The sequence below is a fragment of the Microtus pennsylvanicus genome, chromosome 11, assembly GCF_037038515.1.
Source record: "Microtus pennsylvanicus isolate mMicPen1 chromosome 11, mMicPen1.hap1, whole genome shotgun sequence".
Taxonomy (NCBI): Eukaryota; Metazoa; Chordata; class Mammalia; order Rodentia; family Cricetidae; genus Microtus; species Microtus pennsylvanicus.
In genome coordinates, this window is record NC_134589.1 from 37161614 (window position 1) to 37180746 (window position 19133).

At 47.5% G+C, this 19133-nt stretch overlaps 1 protein-coding gene across 5 annotated transcripts in view; it reads right to left on the reverse strand.

Moving 5' to 3' along the window:
• Nucleotides 1-13872: 13872 nt before the first annotated feature.
• Acaca (acetyl-CoA carboxylase alpha) overlaps nucleotides 13873-19133 on the reverse strand; it is a 271723-nt gene continuing 266462 nt past the window's right edge. For all 5 annotated transcript variants that reach the window (XM_075991299.1, XM_075991300.1, XM_075991302.1 and 2 more), the window contains 2 exons: nucleotides 18041-18177; nucleotides 13873-15926 (listed from right to left, as the gene is read on the reverse strand). In XM_075991299.1, the coding sequence (XP_075847414.1) occupies nucleotides 15803-15926; nucleotides 18041-18177 (261 nt within the window). In that variant the 3' untranslated portion in view covers nucleotides 13873-15802. The remainder of the gene's footprint in view (nucleotides 15927-18040; nucleotides 18178-19133) is intronic.

A 19133-nucleotide genomic window follows, 5' to 3' on the forward strand; every position in this document is an offset into this window, starting at 1 on the left:
ACAGCCATCTGTAACTCTAGTCCCAGGGGATCGGATGCCCTCTTCTGGCCTCCATTGTCACCATGCACACATGTGATTCACAGATATAGATGCAGGCCAAACACCTATACTCATAAATAAATAAGCAAAATTTAAAATCAGATATAGCTTTTTAAAGATAGAGACGTGAACAAGACTAGGGTCTTTGCCAATGATGGGTCAGTCGAGCCCAGATTTTAGGGTCTGCGGTGGGCAGTGGCTGCCTCAGGATTTAGGACGTTGCTCCTGGCTCTACTCAGCTCTCTACCTCACTACTGTGAGGCGGGCTCCAGCTGGGGCCTAGAGGGGTCTGTTTTCACAGGTGGCCCCCGTACACACGAGCATCCACTGGAGTTGCTGCTGCTATTCCTGGAAGCCTGAGTCTGAACCCACTCTCAGGTGTGGCTCATTTGGCCAAGGATTCGGCTGTGATGTTCTGAACGCTTCCTTCTGGGCCTTCCGGGGCCTTCCGGGGCCTTCCGGGGCCTTCCGGGGCCTTCCGGGGCCTTCCGGGGCCTTCCGGCCTGGCTCAGAGTCCATTGCATCAGGAGGGCCTATGCATTAGCATCAGGTGACGGGAAAGGAGCTCAGAGCAATTAGCAGAGCTCTGCAATTCCTTTCCACAGAGAGCATCCAGGGCGGCTGCTGGCCAAGCTAGGGCAAGTGTAGCCCCCCTCTGTCTGTGGTGATGGCCAGGTATGAGCCCCCCCATCCTGTGGTGATGTCCAGGCATGGGTCCCCCCTCTGTCCCGTGGTGATGTCTGTGGAGCCTAAGAAGTGCTTCTGACTCTAGGAGGGGCTTGGGGCATCTAGACCATAGTTACCTCTGATGGCCCTGTCAGCCGGGTGTAAGCTTTTGCGCCCTTGCAGAGGGGCTGCCTGAGGTAGAAGTTCACCCCTGAATAACTAGTCCCCAAACTTTTGTGAGTCAAGAAACCGCAAATTGAAAGTTGGATAACTGGTTAATAGATGCCGTCCCGGCCTTACTTCCCACACCTGTGCCGGCTCAGCAGGCAGAGCTCACAGGCCCTGGAAGAAGGTGGGAGTGTGGTAGCTCCAGAATTCTCCGTCCTGGGATCTGGGGTGAGTGAAAGCGGAGAAGTGGGTGGTTTGGCATCTAGCGCCCAGCGCAGTGGTGGGAGGGTGAGCGCCTCCTGAGAGAATCTGCTGGGGACAAACTCCCCGAGGCCACACAATTATTTTCCAGTTTGACTCCTGTGTCCTCTCAAGTCTTAGCACGCTGCTCTTGGCTTTACGGGCCAGATGGAAGCCAAACAGGGAATGCTTTTGAGTGTGATAACTCTATTGTTTGAGAAGATAGGCAGAAACGGGCAGAGGGGCTTCTGAATCCACTTATTGGCACCCTAGCAGGCACAGGGGCCTTCTGCATCCCCCCACCCCCACCCCAAGCGGCTGCAATGTTCCCCCAGGATCCTGAATCCGGAGGCTCTCCTGTAGGGTACAAAGGCCTAGGTGTGTATGCGCGTCTCCTGTGGGGTGGGCTGCTGCCTAGGTGTGTATGCGCGTCTCCTGTGGGCTGCCCTGCAGCAGGCCCCTCTAGCCCCTGGAGCCCTGAGGGGACCGTTTTAAGGTCACGTCTCAACTCTGGAGGAGGGTGAGAGGGGATGGATGGAAGCCCTAGTTCCCGGTGTATAATTAGACGGGACTCCTCCTGGAGGTGCAAAAAAGAGGCCAAGGACAACCTAAGCAAAGCCTAGAGATTGCGGCTCACAGTGGCCCGGGCAAGCAGGCCAAGGGAGATTTCGTCTCTGGCCAGCAGGTTAGGAGGGCCCTTTTAGAGAGGAGCATCCCTAGCTTCCTTTGGGGGTTTTCTGTCCCTAGTGGGAGCTCAAGGGGAGCCAGCAGCAACTGTCACTGGTGGCCCCTGTGGCCCCTGGCTGCCATGAGTACCGTAAACCTGTGGGCCTCCTTATTTACAAGATGCCCGCCAGGCCGGCTCTTCTGAGCTCATCTTTAAGCGATGGTGAAAACGTGTGTCTTAGCTACAGATAGGGCTGCGCGGGACCCGGGCGTGCATTCTGCGAACGTGTGTTCAGAAGCTCCTTCCAGAGCTAGGACTTTTCGTCTCCCCTTCCTCTCCCCCATCCCCAGAAGAGAATTTCAACTTCAAGACAAACAACTTCATTTACAAGTGTGCCTCTAATTAGCTGCAGAATTAGGAAAGCTGAGTTTTCCCCCACAGATCGGCTAAACCCTCGAGGGAGCCTGGTGGAATAGAGAGAATCGCATTTCCAATTATTTTGTTGAATTGCTAATTTAGTTATTGTGCCTGGTGTAATTGTGATGGGTATTGGGTGTGCAATTCAATTTGTTTTAAATATTTGTGGGAAGGCTGATCAGTAATGGAGCTGACCTATTTTATGGCCCAAATTGAGAAAAAAAAAAGACTAAAACATAACAGCCACAAGATATAGTTTGTTTCCATTTTTATTCGGAGCTCTCTCATCCCTCTTAAGACCATGGATGCAACAAAAGGGTTAAATCAAAAGACGACAGCACTTTGATCTTCTCCCTTTGAAGGCAGAACTGGCCCTGGGTAAGTGTAGTACACGGTCAGACAGTCAGACGCTGGAGCATTCTGCAGGGCTGAGTAGTCTCCTCCCCATTGCCTCTGGACCTACAAGTGACCCGGGGAGCCGTCTTGGGAACTGTGTGAACCTTGGAAGGGGTACCTGCAGTGGAGTACCTGGTCATCGCTGCGAGGGGGACCCCACTGGCTGATGTCCAGGGCGGAGCCCGGTGCCTGCACGGAGGGAAAGGACCTTTGCTTCATGAGCTTGGAGCACAGGGCTTGGTGACCAGGGTCCCAGCCCCACACGGGCTGCTCACACAGCTCCGGCTGCTCACCTGGAGCCTCACACTGCTAAGCAGAGTCCTAGAAGAGTTTGAGAAAAGCCAACAGTAAAAATGGGTCAGAAGGGCAGTTGTATGATTTGATCCTAAAAGGGTTCAGTTTTTAGTCCAGTTCGCTTATAAAAGAGCCCGGGGCTGACACTCCTCTTCAGGGGAGACAGTGACAAAGCTGCGGCTGGGCGCCTCCTTTAACAGAGACAGCAGCTGAGGGTGCATCCTGGTGGCGAGAAGGGGAAGCCACGAGAGAAAACGAAAACCCAGCAGTCAGAGAGGGCATCTGGGGCAGGTGCGCCAGGAGAGTCTGGGCGCTGGTGTGCGGTGCCCCTTGTCACTCTTGTCCCTTCGGGCACACTTTGTAGCTTTTACTGAGGTATTATTTATGCGGCTCAAAATCCACTCCTTCGGGGCATAAGATTTTATCTTGTGTGTGTGTGTGTGTCTGTACTGCATGCATGCCTGGAGCGTGCAGAGGCAGAAGAGGGCATCACCGTCCCTTGGAACTAGAGTTACAGCCGGCTGTAACACTGGGAATCGAACCCTGGTCCTGTGGAAGAGCAGCCAGTGCTCTTAACTGCTGAGCCATCTCTTCAGCCCCCCTAATCCACCCACCGTAAACCTCTAGTTCCGTGGTTCTCAGAAAGTCTGTAGAGTTGTAATGACAGGAACGGTCTAGTTTTAGGGTGTTTTCATCACCAACACCCCCCACCGGCTCCTCCATTCTGATAGTGCATCCCTGTCCCGGGCCCAGGAATAACTTACTTCCTGTGGAATAACTTTACTTCCCGAAGCTGCAAGCACCATTCCTAGATGTTTTCTATAAAAAGCTCTGACAACAAGTAGCTTCTGTCAGGCACGAAGCCCATCTCTCAGGCAGCTCATCCACCATACGGCTAATGCCACATTTTGTGTGCCCGCTCAGCTCTGGAGAGAGGGTGCACACGACTGATGAACGCTCGGCTTTGTGGGCCACACTCTCATTTCTCTTGGGGAAGCAGGGCATTCCTGGCTGTGTAAGTTAGGGGTGACTTCATGGTTCACTTTTTATGAACTTGACAGAGTTTTTCCACAGCCCTGTTTCTCCACAGTCAGCCGATGCTTCCTGGCAGCCTTCTGTCTGCGACCATCTTAGTGAGGACCCGCAGCAAGGCTTCCAAGCGCTCATCCCTGCACCCGATGTGGGAAGAGTGCTCAGACCTTTTTAGCCATTTGTTTATTTTTAATGGACTCATCTCAGTGTGTTGATTCCGTGTACATTTTGAATGTGAGACCTTTATTAGATAAATGGTTGGCTTGTCTTCCTTTTCTTAATAACAGATGCATTTTGAAATACAAAACATTTAATTTTGGCAAAACCTGAGCTAGGTGTGTGGTGCACTCCTTTGACCCCAGACCTCAGGAGGCAGAGGCAGGTGGATATCTGGGTTTGAAGTCAGCCTGGTCTATATAGTTCCAGGCAGCCAGGGCTACATAGTTTAAAAAAAAAAAATCTGACTTCTTTTTTCTGTTACGGTGTTGGTGTCACATATAAGAAGGCTTTGTCTCCCAAGGTCACACGCGTGCCGACAGCTTCTCTCAAGTCAGAGCTCTCCCAGTTTTTGTCTGCTTGGTTTGTGAGACAGGCGCTTGCCATCGCCCAGACTGGCCATGAGCCCAGGATCCTCCTGCCCAAGTCTCCTGAGTCCAGGCTCACCCGGCCAGTTCTTACACGTGTGTCTGCTATCTGCCTGCCTTTGGTCTGGGTGGAAGTCTGAGAATACAGTTTTATGTACAGATAGTCTTCACAGACCATCTGCTGACAGATTTTCCTGAGACTTTAGTCCAAAATCATCTGACCATAAATGTAAGATTCATAGACTCTGCCTGCTTTATACTGCGTCTGGTTTTGAAATCAGTCATCTTAAATCCCGTAGATATTTCTCAGAATTGTTTTGGCTGTCTGATCTCTTGTCTTTCCATAACATTTTAGGGTAAATTTGTTAATTCTTTTTTTGAGATAGCCCAGGCTGACCTCAAACTCCCATCACTCCCGGGTTATGCTGGGGATCAAACCCAGGGCTTCGTGCGTGCGTGCTAAGCAAGCCCTTCTCCCACAGAGCTCCACCCCAGGCTCCACACTGTTGATTTCTATAAGGAAGCCTGCTGAGTTGGGCATGGGTACACACACCTTTTCTTGGGAGGCTGAGGCATAGGACTGTTTGAGGCCCTGCATTAAAAAATACCATGAAAACCAAATAAAACTTTGCAGGTCAGTCTGGGAGAACTGCCATCTGAACCCCAAGACTCTGGCTCACAAGTGTGGGATCCACTTTTCCTTTGCTCCTGTCTAATTTCTCTCAGCAGTGTTATAACTTCTCGTGGACAAATCACAGTCCTTCTGTGAGATTACTAAATATCTGTTTTTGGTGCTGTTAAATGGAACTCATTTCTATTCATTGGTTTCTCTTTGCTAGCATACAGAGATAAGTAAGAATCGTATTTGTTTTGTTATTTTTGTTTGTTTGTTTGTTTGAAACAAGGTCTCACTATGCAGCCCAGGCTGGCCTGGAACTAGGTAGCGCAGGCTGGTCCTGAACTCATGACAGTCCTCGAGCTTCAGCCTGTAAGGGTGAGCCACCATGCCTGGTACAACCCAGGTTTCTAAGTGTTTTTCATGATCTCTCAGCCTGTAATTTTCTTTAGCGTACAGCACCCTGTTGAGTGGCTAGCATAGGTGCGTGGCCTTATTTCATCTCAGGGAGCATCATCAGGCCCTCGTGACTTGCTTTCTCAGGACAAGGTTGTTCTCAGTTTGTGAGGATTGTGGTGTGGATTGGTGCTGGACGTCCAAATGCATTTGCTGACACTACGCTATGGCCAGAGGGTTCATTCTGCCCTTTATTGATGTGTGTTACATTGATTTTGGATTTTAAACTAATCTTGTACTCCTGGGATGAATGGCAACTGGCTATGGGGCATACCTTTAAAAAAATTAACATTACTGAACTGCTTGCTCATATTTGCTAAGATTTTTGTGCTATTTGAGACAGGGTCTCACCATGTGGCCCTGACTGGCCTGAGCTGTGCTCAGACTCACAAGAGATTTGCCTGCCTCTGCCTTCTGAGTGCTAGGATTAAAGAATTGCACCACCATGCCTGGACCTGCCAATGTTTTTGGCATCAGTGTTCATGATGAACAGGTGCTTCCTGTGGCTTTCGTATCAAGGCACTGGCCTAATGGAATGAACCAGGTGTGCCTTCTTCTCCATCACAGGAGGCAGAGGCTTCTCTTTAGATCTGAGCATGTGCTCCTAGGAGGCTCTTACAATCCTGGCCCTGTGGACCCTGGTGCCCTTTCCTCTCTCACTTTCTCTCTATATTTTACATAAATGGATATTTTGTTTGCATGTCTGCACATCAGAGGAGGGTATCTGCCCCCGCGGGACTACAGTTACAGATGGCTGTGAGCTGCCATGTGCGTACTGGAAATTGAACCCAGATCCTCTGGAAGAACAGTCAGGGTTCAGTGTTTTATTTATTTGCTTATTTGTTTACTTATTTATTGAAGCAGGGTTTCTCTGTGTAACAGCCTTGGCTGTCCTGGAACTCACTCTGTAGACCAGGCTGGCCTCGAACTCACAGAGATTCTCCTGTTTCTGCCTCCCAGGTGCTAGGATTAAAGGTGTGCGCCACCGCCTGATGCGGTCAGTGTTCATAACTGCCGAGCCACCTCTCCAGTCCTTCATTCCTAATTTGGGAAGTTTGTCTGGCGTGGCCTTTTTAAAAAGCTGACTTTTGGGGCTGGAGCAATGGCTCATTGGTTAAGAGCACCTGTCTGTAATTCCAGTGCAGGGGATCCAATACCCTCATATGGACATACATGTAGGCAAAATACCAATGCACATAAAAGTAAATATAAAAAAAAGCTGATTTTGGCTTTGCAGGTTTTTCTCTATCTTCACCATTTTCTTTCATTCACGTTTACATTTCTCCTGCATTCCATTTGCTTTGGGCTTTCTGCTCTCTGTCCAGGATTGGATGTTGGTCTTGAGCAGCAGTTAGACTATGGCTCCAGGTCCAGATCTGCTACTGTTAAATGATTTTCCCTTCCCTCCTCAAAAAAATTACTTTTTCTGTGTATGGTTGTTTTGACTGCATGTTTGTCTGTGCACCGTGTGTGCCCAGTGCCCACAGGAGCCAGAAGAGGGCACAGCATCAGATGTGCTGGAACTGGAGTTACAGGCTGTTGTGAGCTGCCTTGTGGGCACTGGGAATCAAACCCTGGTCCCCTGCAAGAGCAGCACTCTTAGTTGCTAAGCCATCTCTCCAGGCTGCCATTTCCTTTTTTACTTTTCCTTGAGACAGCATCTCACTTTGTAGCCATGGCTGGCCTCCAATTCTCTCCATCCTTCTCCCTCCACCTCCCACATGCTGGGATTATAGGCATCTGCTACCAAGTCTATTTCTACACCACTCGTGTCTCTTTTCCACTGTTAATTTTGCCTTTTGTATTTTGGTACTGGTTGCTAGGAGTGATTACTATAGCCCCACGACAGATGGGTGTGTTTATTATAAATGTCTGCTTGTCTCTAGAGATAACTTTTTTTTTTTTTGAGATGGGGTCTCTCTACATAGCCCTGACTGTCCTGGAACTAGACTAGGCTAGCACTGAACAGAGTTGCTGGAATTAAAGCCATGTGTCATTATGCCTGGCCTATCTAATCATATCTTCAATGGATACATTCCCCAGCATTAATAAAGCTATAAAACCCTTAAGACTCGTTTGCACACCCAGGTTTTCTGCACATTTACTTCGAACCTGATTTTGAATATAGTGTTTCTGGTACACACTATTTTTGTAATTGGTGGATTATTTTTTTCTGCTAGTCTCTATCTTTTGATTATAGTGTTAATTCCCTTGAAATTCAATATAATGTTTGTGGGCAGGAGGCAATCTGGCCAATATTGTCATCCCACTGATTGCCAGAGTCCCCTTAGCTCATCTCCGCCTCCCTTGTGCTCCACGTGCGTCCTAACAAAGCTGATGGGACTGTTCTTTGCACAGCTGGCTCCTCTGCTAGACCCTGTGATAAGGTCTCAGGTTTGATAGAACTTCTGATTTGTCCCTCATTGAATATCTTATATGTTGAATAGCATGCCATTTTTGTAGCATATATGTGTAGATCCCCTATAGTGGTTAAATAAATGTGATACCCTGAAGCATGCATTTAAAAATGCTAAGTATATTTATGCTTCTCTGTACCAGATTTCCAAACCTTTTCATCCCACCCCAGCCTTGGCTACTTTATTCTCTCTCTCTCTCTCTCTCTCTCTCTCTCTCTCTCTCTCTCTCTCTCTCTCTCTCTTTCTTTCTCGTGTGTGTGGGCACATGTGTATGTAACTTTATGTCAACAGTTACCTGGGCTGACTCCACTTCCTGCCTATTGTGAAGATTGCCCGTGAACTTGGCACTGTCTCACTCCTTCAGTTGTTGGGGAGATGTATCTAGAATGGATCTCTGGATCATATGGAGTGCTGTTTAAAAGGTTTTTGTGAGGGACGGGGGAGGTGAAGAAATGACTCAGTGTTTACCGCTCTTCCAGAGGATCCCATGTTCTTTTTTGGCCTCCACAGGCACCTGCATAATATGGTATACATGTGACCAACACACAAATACACAATGAAAAGGTTTTGGTGGAACTATTTTCCGAGCCGTTTTTGTATCTATCTCCACGTTCTTAGCAACACTCACTTTAACATCAGTCATCCTAACATACTCGAGGTGACATCTTGCTGTGCTCTGTCATTCTCTATCAGTGATGCTATCAACAATGTTTCCGGTCACTCATGTGTCCCCTGCAGAGAGATATGTAAGTACTTCACTTACATGGGCTTTGCTTCTGCAGAGATGAGCTCTTTATATATTTTAGATATCAACCCCTTATCGTCATAAGATATGCACATATGACTGATGTCATACTTGTGGTTGTCCTAAGGATATCCAGCAGGCTAGAAATCAGTACAATTCTGTCAATGTCTAGAAGCATGGTTCTAATGCAGCGGTCTTTCTTCTTCCTCTTCTGTGTGATTGTCATGCATGGTATATTATAAAATATACATTTTTTTAAACTTGCATTTCCATTTATGGGAGGTGGCATGTGCCAGTGTATACATGTGGCAGTCAGGAGACAACTCTCTGGAGTTGGTGCCTTCCGTCCACCATGTGGGTTCTGGGGATTGAACTTGGGTTGTCAAACTTGCTTATAAGTCTTTACCCCCTGGGCCATCTTGCTGGTCCACTCTTTAACTGAATTTTTAAGACAAGGTCTCGTTATATAGTTCAGGTTGCGTTGAACTTGGAATCTTTCTGGCCAGGCAGGTACAGCTACACTGGGCATAACTGTGTATCTATTGGTGGCTACAGAAAATATAGGATTTTTGTATTATCCATGGTATTTCTCTTTCCTGGAGCCTTATCTCTTTGTAGATTTGAATTGCTACTTGAAATCATCTTTTTACTTGAATGACTGCTGCCCTGTATCTATTACCTTTTATGGGAATGTCTTTATTTTACCTTTACTTATTTTAGAGATAGTTTTTCTATCCTAATGGCTCCTTTTCTTTATCCCCCACCCCCACCCCGAGACAGGGTTTCTTGTGTGTAGTCCTGGGTGTCCTGTAACTCAGAGATCCACCTGCCTCTGACTCCTGGGATTAAACATATGTGCTACCACCACCTGGCTTTTCCTTTTTAAAAATTATTTTTATTATTTAAAAATTTACATGTGTGTACCAGATGCCTGTGGAGAACAGAATAGGGTATTAGACCCCCAGGAACTTGAATCGTAGACAGCTGTGATCTGCCCAGTAAGGGTGCTGGAAACTGAACTCAGGTCCTCTGAAAGAGTGGCAAGTGCTCACTGCTGAGCCATCTCTCCAGTCTCTATCCTCAGGATTCTTGGTTGCGTTTTTTTTTTTTCATACAGTATCAGTTCATTGCCTCCTAGTGACAGGGGTGGGGCGTGTTTTGCTATCCCCTGTACAATTCGCTCAGGCTCTCATCTTTTAGTCATTTGATTGTGTTTCCTTCTCTTGGTGTTTATGGAGCTTCTTGGTTATCTGATTGGGCAGTTTTCTTCAGTTACCTTTCTGCTCCTTCTCTGCCTCTGGCTCTACTGGAATGTTCAGGGTTGCTGCGTTAGAATTTAAGGCTATTTATTCTTTTGTTCTTGTTTTCCCAGTTTTTTTTTTTACATCAGATGCTTCTACTGCTATCTTCAGTTTACATGGCTGCTTTCCAGAGTCTGTCCACATTCTAGCACATTTTAGTCATTTTTGTTTGACAGGGTCTCTGTGATCCTCCTGCCTTTGCCTCCTGGATGTTGGGATTGCAGGCATGCATCCACTCATTAGGATGTCTTTAAAAATATGTTTCTTTATTGAGATTCTCCATTGGCTAATTCACAGTTGCACACTCTAAGGTTTCCTTTCATTGGTTCTGTTGGATTGAATGCAGCAGGGCCTTGTGTATGTTAAGCACATGCTGTCACTGAGCCACATTCCTGACCCTGATCATTTTGTTGTGTTTCGAGACAGGGTTTCTCTGTAGCTTTGGAGCCTGTCCTGGAACTAGCTCTGTAGACCAGGCTGGTCTCAAACTCACAGAGATCCACCTTCCTCTGCCTCCCGAGTGCTGGGATTAGAGGCGTGCGCCACCACCACCGTCCAGCCTCTTATCATATTTGTAATAGATGATTTGAGGTCTCTAAATTCAACATCTGTACACACACAGAAGATCTGACTTTTTCCCGTGGGGATGTATCAGTTCTGGTTGAGAAAAAAAGGGTATCAATTTTAGTAATTAGAGGCTCTCAACTTTCCCTTTGTTAAGGAGGTTCTTATTTATTATCATTATTTTTGGTTAAGGCTAGCTCTTATATAGCTCAGGCTGGTCCTGAACTTGCTATACAACGAAGGCAGCTTTGAACTGCTGACCTTCCTGCTCCTCCCTCCCAAGCTTTTTCTTAACACCTCTGCTTAATCTGTGGATTTGGTTTCCCATACGGCACAAGAGGCAATGTTCCCATCCTCTCCCAGCTTCGTAGGCCACCCTATGCCTATGGTCAATGGTTTGGGCAGATATTCCTCCTTTGTTGTCTATTTGTGTTTATCTGAGGGTGCACACTCAGTTTGAAAGTCAGCCCTAGCTTACACTTTTTCCCTATTCAGGTATTCTAGCAAGACCTCCATGGCTGTCTCACTTCCCACTCTGACAACCTGGGTAGGCTGCTGGTCTGATGTCAGGATCATGCCAGGCTAGGTGGGCACTGGTCTTCCCCACATATTCACCAGTTACTACTGCCAGTGGGCATGGGGTGATACTTGGACATCAGCTTTATCCAAGACTCCAGATTAGAATGTTTTTAGAGCCCGATGCAATCATGGGATCTCCTCGCTCCTTTCTTTGCATCCCAGGGAAAGCAAGTGTTACTCCAGGAGGCCTTTGAGCCTTTTGGTGAAGGTAGCCAGGCTCAGCGGCCAGCCTTCTGATGGCTGCATTGTTCCTCATTGTCACTTCTGCTTGGCATTCATGTCTACTTAATGTCTAGATGATCCCTGGACCAAAAGGGATAATGGATAATTCCCTGACAAAGTCCTATGGGTGAGGACGGGTCCTTAGTCTCCTAAGGAATGGACAGGTAGGGCTGGTAAAATGGCTCAGTGGGTAAGTCCTTGCCACACAGCTTAATAAACTGTGCTTGGTCTCCTGAACCCATGCTGTCCTCTGACCTCCACATGTGCACTATGGCACACTTGTGCCTTGAGAACGTGCTAGTGACACCCAGCAGTAGAGTCGTGATGACTGATGGGACTTCTTGGCGGGAGCCTTCCCAAGGGTGGGAACAAGAGCTCTGCTCAGGTTCATCGAGTCCAGTTTTGAGGCAGGGTCTTGTTATGACCCTAGGCTGGCCTGGAACTTGCTGTGATTCTCTTGTTCCTGCCTCCAGAGTGCTGGGATTACAGGTGTGCACCACCACGCCCAGCTTTATCTGCACTCTGTGGTGTGGCTATCGAAGGGCCCTGGTAGGGACAGGCAGAATGCCGTTAGCCTTTCCTATAGTCAAGTGTGAGCTTTTAGTGTGGTTTCAATCTCTCATCTCTGAATGAGAGAGTCACGATGGTCTAGCCCACTCTGGTAGAGGTGCCATTATCCTACTTGATTGACAGCTGCAGGACACCCTTCTTTGGGTCACGCTGCTCACTGAAGCTGCCCTAGCACCATTACTTTATAACTGCCCACAGGATTTTCAGCCACCGCAAGGCATCCAGTTATGTCCAGGACTAGAGAAACTCCAGTAGACACAAAGACAACTCATGTCTGAGGTGCATGCGCTTTCAGAATAAAGAGAACAGCTGTTAGTCTCCCATTATTTTCTGTACTTCTTGTCCGGGTGACCCTGCCAACTCGTGGACAATACATACACAAGAGAGGTGAGCTTGGATCCAGAGTTCATGGCACCCAGGACAGTGAACCAGGCCCTGGTCTAACCCTTCCACATACTGACGCACACTCAGGTATCAGAGGCATCTAAGAGCAGGGACACTGACTTCATTTCTGACACCTGTTTGCTTTGTCCATCACCCCCCAAAAAACTGCTTTCATCCAGGACCCCAGTAGTTCTGAATAACTGCAGACACCACATTCCTCCTCTTTCCTGACAAGAGGCTTTGACCCTCATTGTCTGTGCTACTCACATCGTGCCTCAGAGCTCTTTGTCTCCCTGGGTGGATCAAGGGCAGTATGATGCTATCCCAGAAGCAACTGCCGGTGCTAGCTGAGCCCATACCCTGGCCCTGGCTCTCAGCCGCTGACCCGGATTCTGTGCTGACTCAGGATTCCCTGCTCACAGGGTGCAGCTGCAGGCAAAGAAGCAGTTCTCACTGGATTCTGTATCCGTCTCCTACTTCTTGTTTTGAGGCAGTCTCATACATAGATCAGGGTGGCCTAGATCTCAGACCTGGGTCACAATACCCAGCTCAAGCCTCCCTTCCTGCCCCTCTTTCTAGAACACTGACTTAGGGTAGTTCAAGTTAGTATTATATCTTGACATATCATTTCATAAAAAAAAAAAATCACCCTCTGCTTTACAAACAAAACACAACCCCCAAACCAGAACCAAGTTTAATAATCAGCCAAGAGTTCCTCCCCCCTTTCTTTGCTTGCAGTTCTTTCAGATGCTGCCTCAATTCCCCGGAGACACAGAGCTGGTCCTGAGGAACTGGTGGGGTGTCAAGGGCACACAATCATGTCTTTCTTTTTTTTTTTTTTTTTGGTTTTTCGAGACAGGGTTTCTCTGTGGCTTTGGAGCCTGTCCTGGAACTAGCTCTGTAGACCAGGCTGGTCTCGAACTCACAGGGATCCGCCTGCCTCTGCCTCCCGAGTGCTGGGATTAAAGGCGTGCGCCACCAACGCCCGGCCAATCATGTCTTTCTTGATCCTAGTACCGTACATGCTCAGACTTCAAAACCCAGGAGACCTAAACACTGCCCCCAAAATCTTCAAGGGTGGGGTGGTCCCAGAGCTCATGGTGCTGAGGACACTGGAAATCCTGCATGCAGGCAGTTTTTCTCTGGAGCCAGTATCCATAAACAGGCTAAATCCCTTCTTTCTGATGTCTTTCCTGTCCCTGCTCTAAACCATTTCTCTCTTGGGAACTCCCACTCAGATCTCAGCAGTGAGCATGCTGTAGAACACTCTACGGAAACATTATTAAAGAACTTGTAATTATCTGGAGGGATCTGGAGTACTGGTAGTGCCCTATGACAAGGGGGCCAAGGCCAGCTTTGGACAGATACCCCATTCATTCTCAGCAATTTTAGGAGACAAAACCTCGTTGGTTGGTACTGTACAGTCAAGGAGGGGCTCTCCCTTCTCTCAGTCCCCAATGAACGTGGGACAAGAAAATGGGTGGCTGGGAATGGATTGAAATGACAAACGGTGGCTCTTCTACAAATGTGGAGGTTTATTTCAACAAAATGTGAAAAGAGTGCATTGGACTGAAGCCCCTTGCTCATTGGCGTGTGTGTCCATCGAATTCTCACTGACACGAGTGAAGGCTGCTTTGTGAACGAAGTGAACAGATAATATGGCAATCTCAGTTCAAGCAAGTCTAGGTCAATATATCATTCATCCTCCTCCCTCAGTAACCTTGCATGTGTAATGGGCTGTGGGACCATCAGATTGCTCATGTGTTGTGGTTCTGACTTCTCCATATGAAAAGCCCCTGTCCTGGGGATGGGGCAGCAGGGAAAGGGGAGTTAGAAACACAGCCCATCTCACCTCTGAAGAAATGCCAGGACAGGCCTCCAGGAGGGTAAAACTTTCATACCACCAGCAATGTGTGGGACTGGATGTGCTGGAGTGATGCGGAGGCTGGAGACAAATCCCATCCTTACCCAGCAGGTAAGCAGAGAACCAGGGGCCAGGGAAGCTTCCTTCTGGACTAAGGATGCTCTCCACCTGCTCCTGCCTGCCTGTTCCTTCCACCAGGGCTCGTGAGGGCAGAACAGTTTGCATCCAGTCCCCCAGATGTCCACTTGCAATACTTGTGATGTGGAGCTGATGAGAAGTCCTCTGGAATATCAGAACGAGATGTTCCTGAAGAGGAGGCCAGCTCTTTCTGTAGAATCCAGGGTTAAGGCTCAGACTGAAGTATTCATGCCAATGGTTTCTGGGGCATCTTAGTGATTTCCTCCTGGGTCTCCAGTGAGAAACATTAGTCATACTGCAGGCACTGGAGGCTACAGCGCTGACCATCTCCACTCTTGTAGTGGGAACACCGTGGCTCCTTTCTTTGATAAATGTATTGTTAAGCTCTGCAGCTCACCTCTGAGGAGGCCCTGTTGGCGGCCATGGAGAACCCAGAAAGTCTGGAAATACCAGCACCGTGACTGAACTGTAAGAAATCTTAGGGGTAGGTGAATTCTTGTTCCCTGGATGCTTTCTCACACCAGGAAGGCCAGTGTCTGGTGTCATCAAGGTGGACCTGCCGTACTTTCTGCCAGGAATAGGGATGAGTAACTTTGTAGGCATGGCCCCACAGTGACAATCTTTCCAGTCCTCAGAAGAGACTTCTGTCTCGGACTACTCTCTGATAGGAAAGATAGTCTCCTTTTAGCTCACCACCTCAGGCTCTGCATTGCCTGCCTCCAAACACCCACACAGAGGTTATGGCATTGGCCTTTAGCTCCTGGGTATATAAGCAAGGTGGTGGCAGGTTGGCCATCTCCCCAGGTGTACTGAGAAGCCACTCAAGGTTGAGAGTGTTTTAATTGCAAAAATGACTTGATCTGCTTTTCAGCCTGCCTCTTAAATCATGGTTTTGCCCTCGTCTCTCATAAATAGGTATCTTGGTATAGTTAAATGGGGACTGTTCCTCTCCAGTGCCTGGTGTGTGCCAGGCTGCACATGGGGAAGTGATGGATGGACTTGAGTCTCCTCCATCCTCAGCCCCAGCCCTCCCCTGCTGCCTGCGGCTGCAGCTGTGGCTCATTGGGCAGGGGCTGCAGACGCTTGGACACTGTCCCCACAGCCCTATGCTGGGGTGGGCAGGACAGGAGGCGGTCCTGCTTTTAGTCTAGTAAGACCTCATGGTACAGGCATGTACCCTTCATTGCCTTCTAGTCCTGTGCATGGAAAGAGGACTGTCAGCAGAGCTGGGCTAACAAATACTGAACCGGGTATGTGTGACTGGGCTTTGTGATCTACAGCCCAGGATGTCATGCAGAACCTGACACATTCAAGGGGAAGCAAATGCCACTCTGACTCCAGTACCAGGCGTCCGGTGCCTTCTCATTACAGTGGTTTCAGATGTAAGAGGCAGCCCTAGCTCTCTTCTCCAGAGACAGGGCAGGAATGGGTGAGAAGCATCTCCTACGTGGAAGGGGAATCCATGGTGGAGAGGATCCTTACAACTTCTGCTCGCTGAGTGGGTGAGATGTGCTGGGTCATATGGACGATGGAATCCATGGCAACTTCTGGATTGGCCTGTACCAAGCTGGAGAGAAGATTGGAGAAGGTGAAGAAAAGATAAAAAGCAGTGTCTAGACTGGGGCACTTAAGAATTGCCTGACAGACATGCTGACAAGGGCAGCTGTGCATAGTGAGCTCACCACCTCATGAGTTCTCCTTTGTTCAAACATCCTTAGCAGCTAAGGATTGTGTAAAAGGCACTAGAAAACATTTTGCAATGTTAAAAAATAAGGAGCAATTAAAAAATAAACCCCAGCCAGGCCTTTAATCCTAGCACTTGGGCAGTAGAGATGGGGAGATATCTTGAGTATTTGAGGCCAGCCTGATCTACACAGACAAACCCTGTCTTAAAAAAATCTAAATAAGGGGGCTGGAGAGATGGCTCAGAGGTTAAGAGCATTGCCTGCTCTTCCAAAGGTCCTGAGTTCAATTCCCAGCAACCACATGGTGGCTCACAACCATCTGTAATGGGATCTTGTGCCCTCTTCTGGCCTGCAGGCATACACATAGAATATTGTATACATAATAAATAAATATTTAAAAAAAATCTAAATAAGCTGGGTGGTGGTGGTGGCGCTTTTAACCCCAGCACTCGGGAGGCAGAGGCAGGCGGATCTCTGTGAGTTTGAGACCAGCCTGGTCTACAAGAGCTAGTTCCAGGACAGGCTCCAAAACCACAGAGAAACCCTGTCTCGAAAAACCAAACAATAAAAAAAAAAGAAAAACATAAATAAATAAACCCCAAAACAAAAACAGTGGGGACATGCCATGGGAAAATGGTCTTTTATTCTGTAACTTGTATTATTTTTAACAAAATGCTGATTGGCCAGTAGCCAGGCAGGAAGTATAGGCGGAGCAATGAGAACAGGAGAATTTTTGGATGAGGAAAAGTCATTCTACAGTTGTCATCCAGACAGAGAGGAACCAAAATGTGACTGCCTTGCCGAAAAAGGTACCGAGTCATGTGGCTAGCACAGATAAGAATTGTGGGCTAATATAAGTTAAAAGAGTTAATAAGAAACCTGAGATACTACTAGGCCAATCAGTTTATAATTAATGTAGACCTCTGTGTGATTTCTTTGGGACTTAACAACTGTGGGAACTGGGCAGGACAGAAACCTCAGTCCACAGGGACACACTGACAAAGATGCCTGAATGAAGGGCCCTTTCTAGACAAATATGCATTATTTTGATGCCATATATCCCAGAAGTAAACCCTAAAATAAAGGAAGTAAGAATTTCCTAGTCTACATCAATAATGTAGAAATGTATCAGGGAAGACAGGAACTGCTGCTTACAGAGTTTAAGTGAGGGCATAATTGGGGAAGCAGAGTACAGTTCACAGTAAAGATTCTTCAGGCAAGATAGCTTCTCTGGCCTGCAAGTGTCTTCCCACAGGTTAGTTAGTGAGTAGCAAGGCAGAGGGGGTGATGGTCAGTAATTATACAGTGGTGAAATCCAGAAACAGCTTGGCTAGGTGATAGAAATTAACACCAGGGGCATATGAACTTTGGGTGACTTTCAGTGGGGCTACTCTGTGATGGACAGAATATCACACATGTGATACAGATACAATACAGAACTCAAACCACAGAGAAACAGACAGCCTAAAAATAAGTGATGATGTTCTACAAATGGAGGACTGAGGCAAGGCAGTGCTGGGGATACCAATGTGCTCTAGCACTGAGCCCACGCTCATAGGGAAAACTCTCCATAAAAGCATTTAGTCAGTAACTTACCAAAGTTGATGGTTTTACTGTAGCCACATAGGAGAATTTCTGTCCTTAGAGAGTTGCACACAATTTTGATAAGGTAAACATTTAAATGACAGGCGAATTACTAGTGGTAGCTTCTACTTTGCAGCTTTTCCCTCAGTAATATATTTCCAAGTAGTTTTATGGACATCTCCCAAGGAGATGTCAGCCTTCCTGCCTTTCAAAATCATCCACTTGGTTTGAGTATCTGTACCTAGAGTGAATGCATGTGTAAAAATCAGCAGAGAGAGAGCTGTGTCTCAGGGATATTTCTGCATCTATTGGTCAACTATAGCAGTTCCAGACAGGGGAACCACAGGGATCAGAGCAGCACTATCTCATAGTTTATTATAAAACTTTTCAAGGACCCTGCTGGTGGCCTCACCTGCGGATCTGCTTGAGGACGTAGTCCCTGCTGATGTATTTGATGTTCTCCTCTATCACTGAGCGGACACCATCTTCCTCTGTCAGTTGCTTCTCCAGCCACTCCACCAGGTCCTTATTATTGTCCCAAACGTAAGCCTGCAAACAATCAAGTCCTGGTCAAATGCCATGGACTAGTTCTGGAAACCTGATTGCCCAGGATCTCAAAAACTTTCTTGGCATAAAAACATTGTTCACAATTCTCCTTTACTGTTCAGGTCTGGGGAGGAGGGGGCAGGTTCCCAGCGGGGAGCTGCCTTCCTCTCGCTTCCTTCCTTTGATTTTCAGGCACTCACATGGGAGTCTGTCCTAGGAGGCTCTGTTCTCTACTGTCCCACAACAGTAGGTCTGCGAGGAGCAGGGTACTTAAGAGTGTGACTGGGAGGGAAAGATGTATGTGGCTGTCTCTTTTTGGAAGAATGGAGACACTGATCCTGAAGTGCAATTCCAGTTCCAGCAAGATGTGGCAGACGAGGCTCTGTGCCTTAGTTCTCTAGCTGGGAAAGCCTTCTGTGGCTGGACCACTTCTTTAAAGGACACATGGGAGCAAGACGTAGAGGACAACACACAATACAACATGGATACTGATATGGAGGAATTTCTTGTTGCTACAGTGTTACCACCAAGCCAGAAACCCACCCCACTTTATTAGCTATGAGAGTACTGCAGAGGGTCAAGAAGTCTGTAGCCCTGAGAGTCTCAACAGCCCACCTCTCGCCTCCTTTCTTTCAAGATCATTTAGCGAAGTATTTCTGAGGCAGCTGACTACATAATAATTCAGGAGTATGTTAGAAGCCTAATAGCCTTCTCCTTGCTCTCTTCTCTCATTTCTTTACAAATCATTTAGGAATCGTTTTGTTAATGGTTTCCGGAAAACCAAGTACCACCATTAGGGCTCATTCATATTTATGTCATTTTGTTTGGGTAATTAAACACAAAGCTCGTCATTTAAAGGTGCGCTATCCTTTTCTGTTATCACTAACGAAGTCAAAGTCAGAATGACAATGAGTTTGGCGCTGTAATTTAATAGGTGGGCACTGTAGGGACTCTGAGGC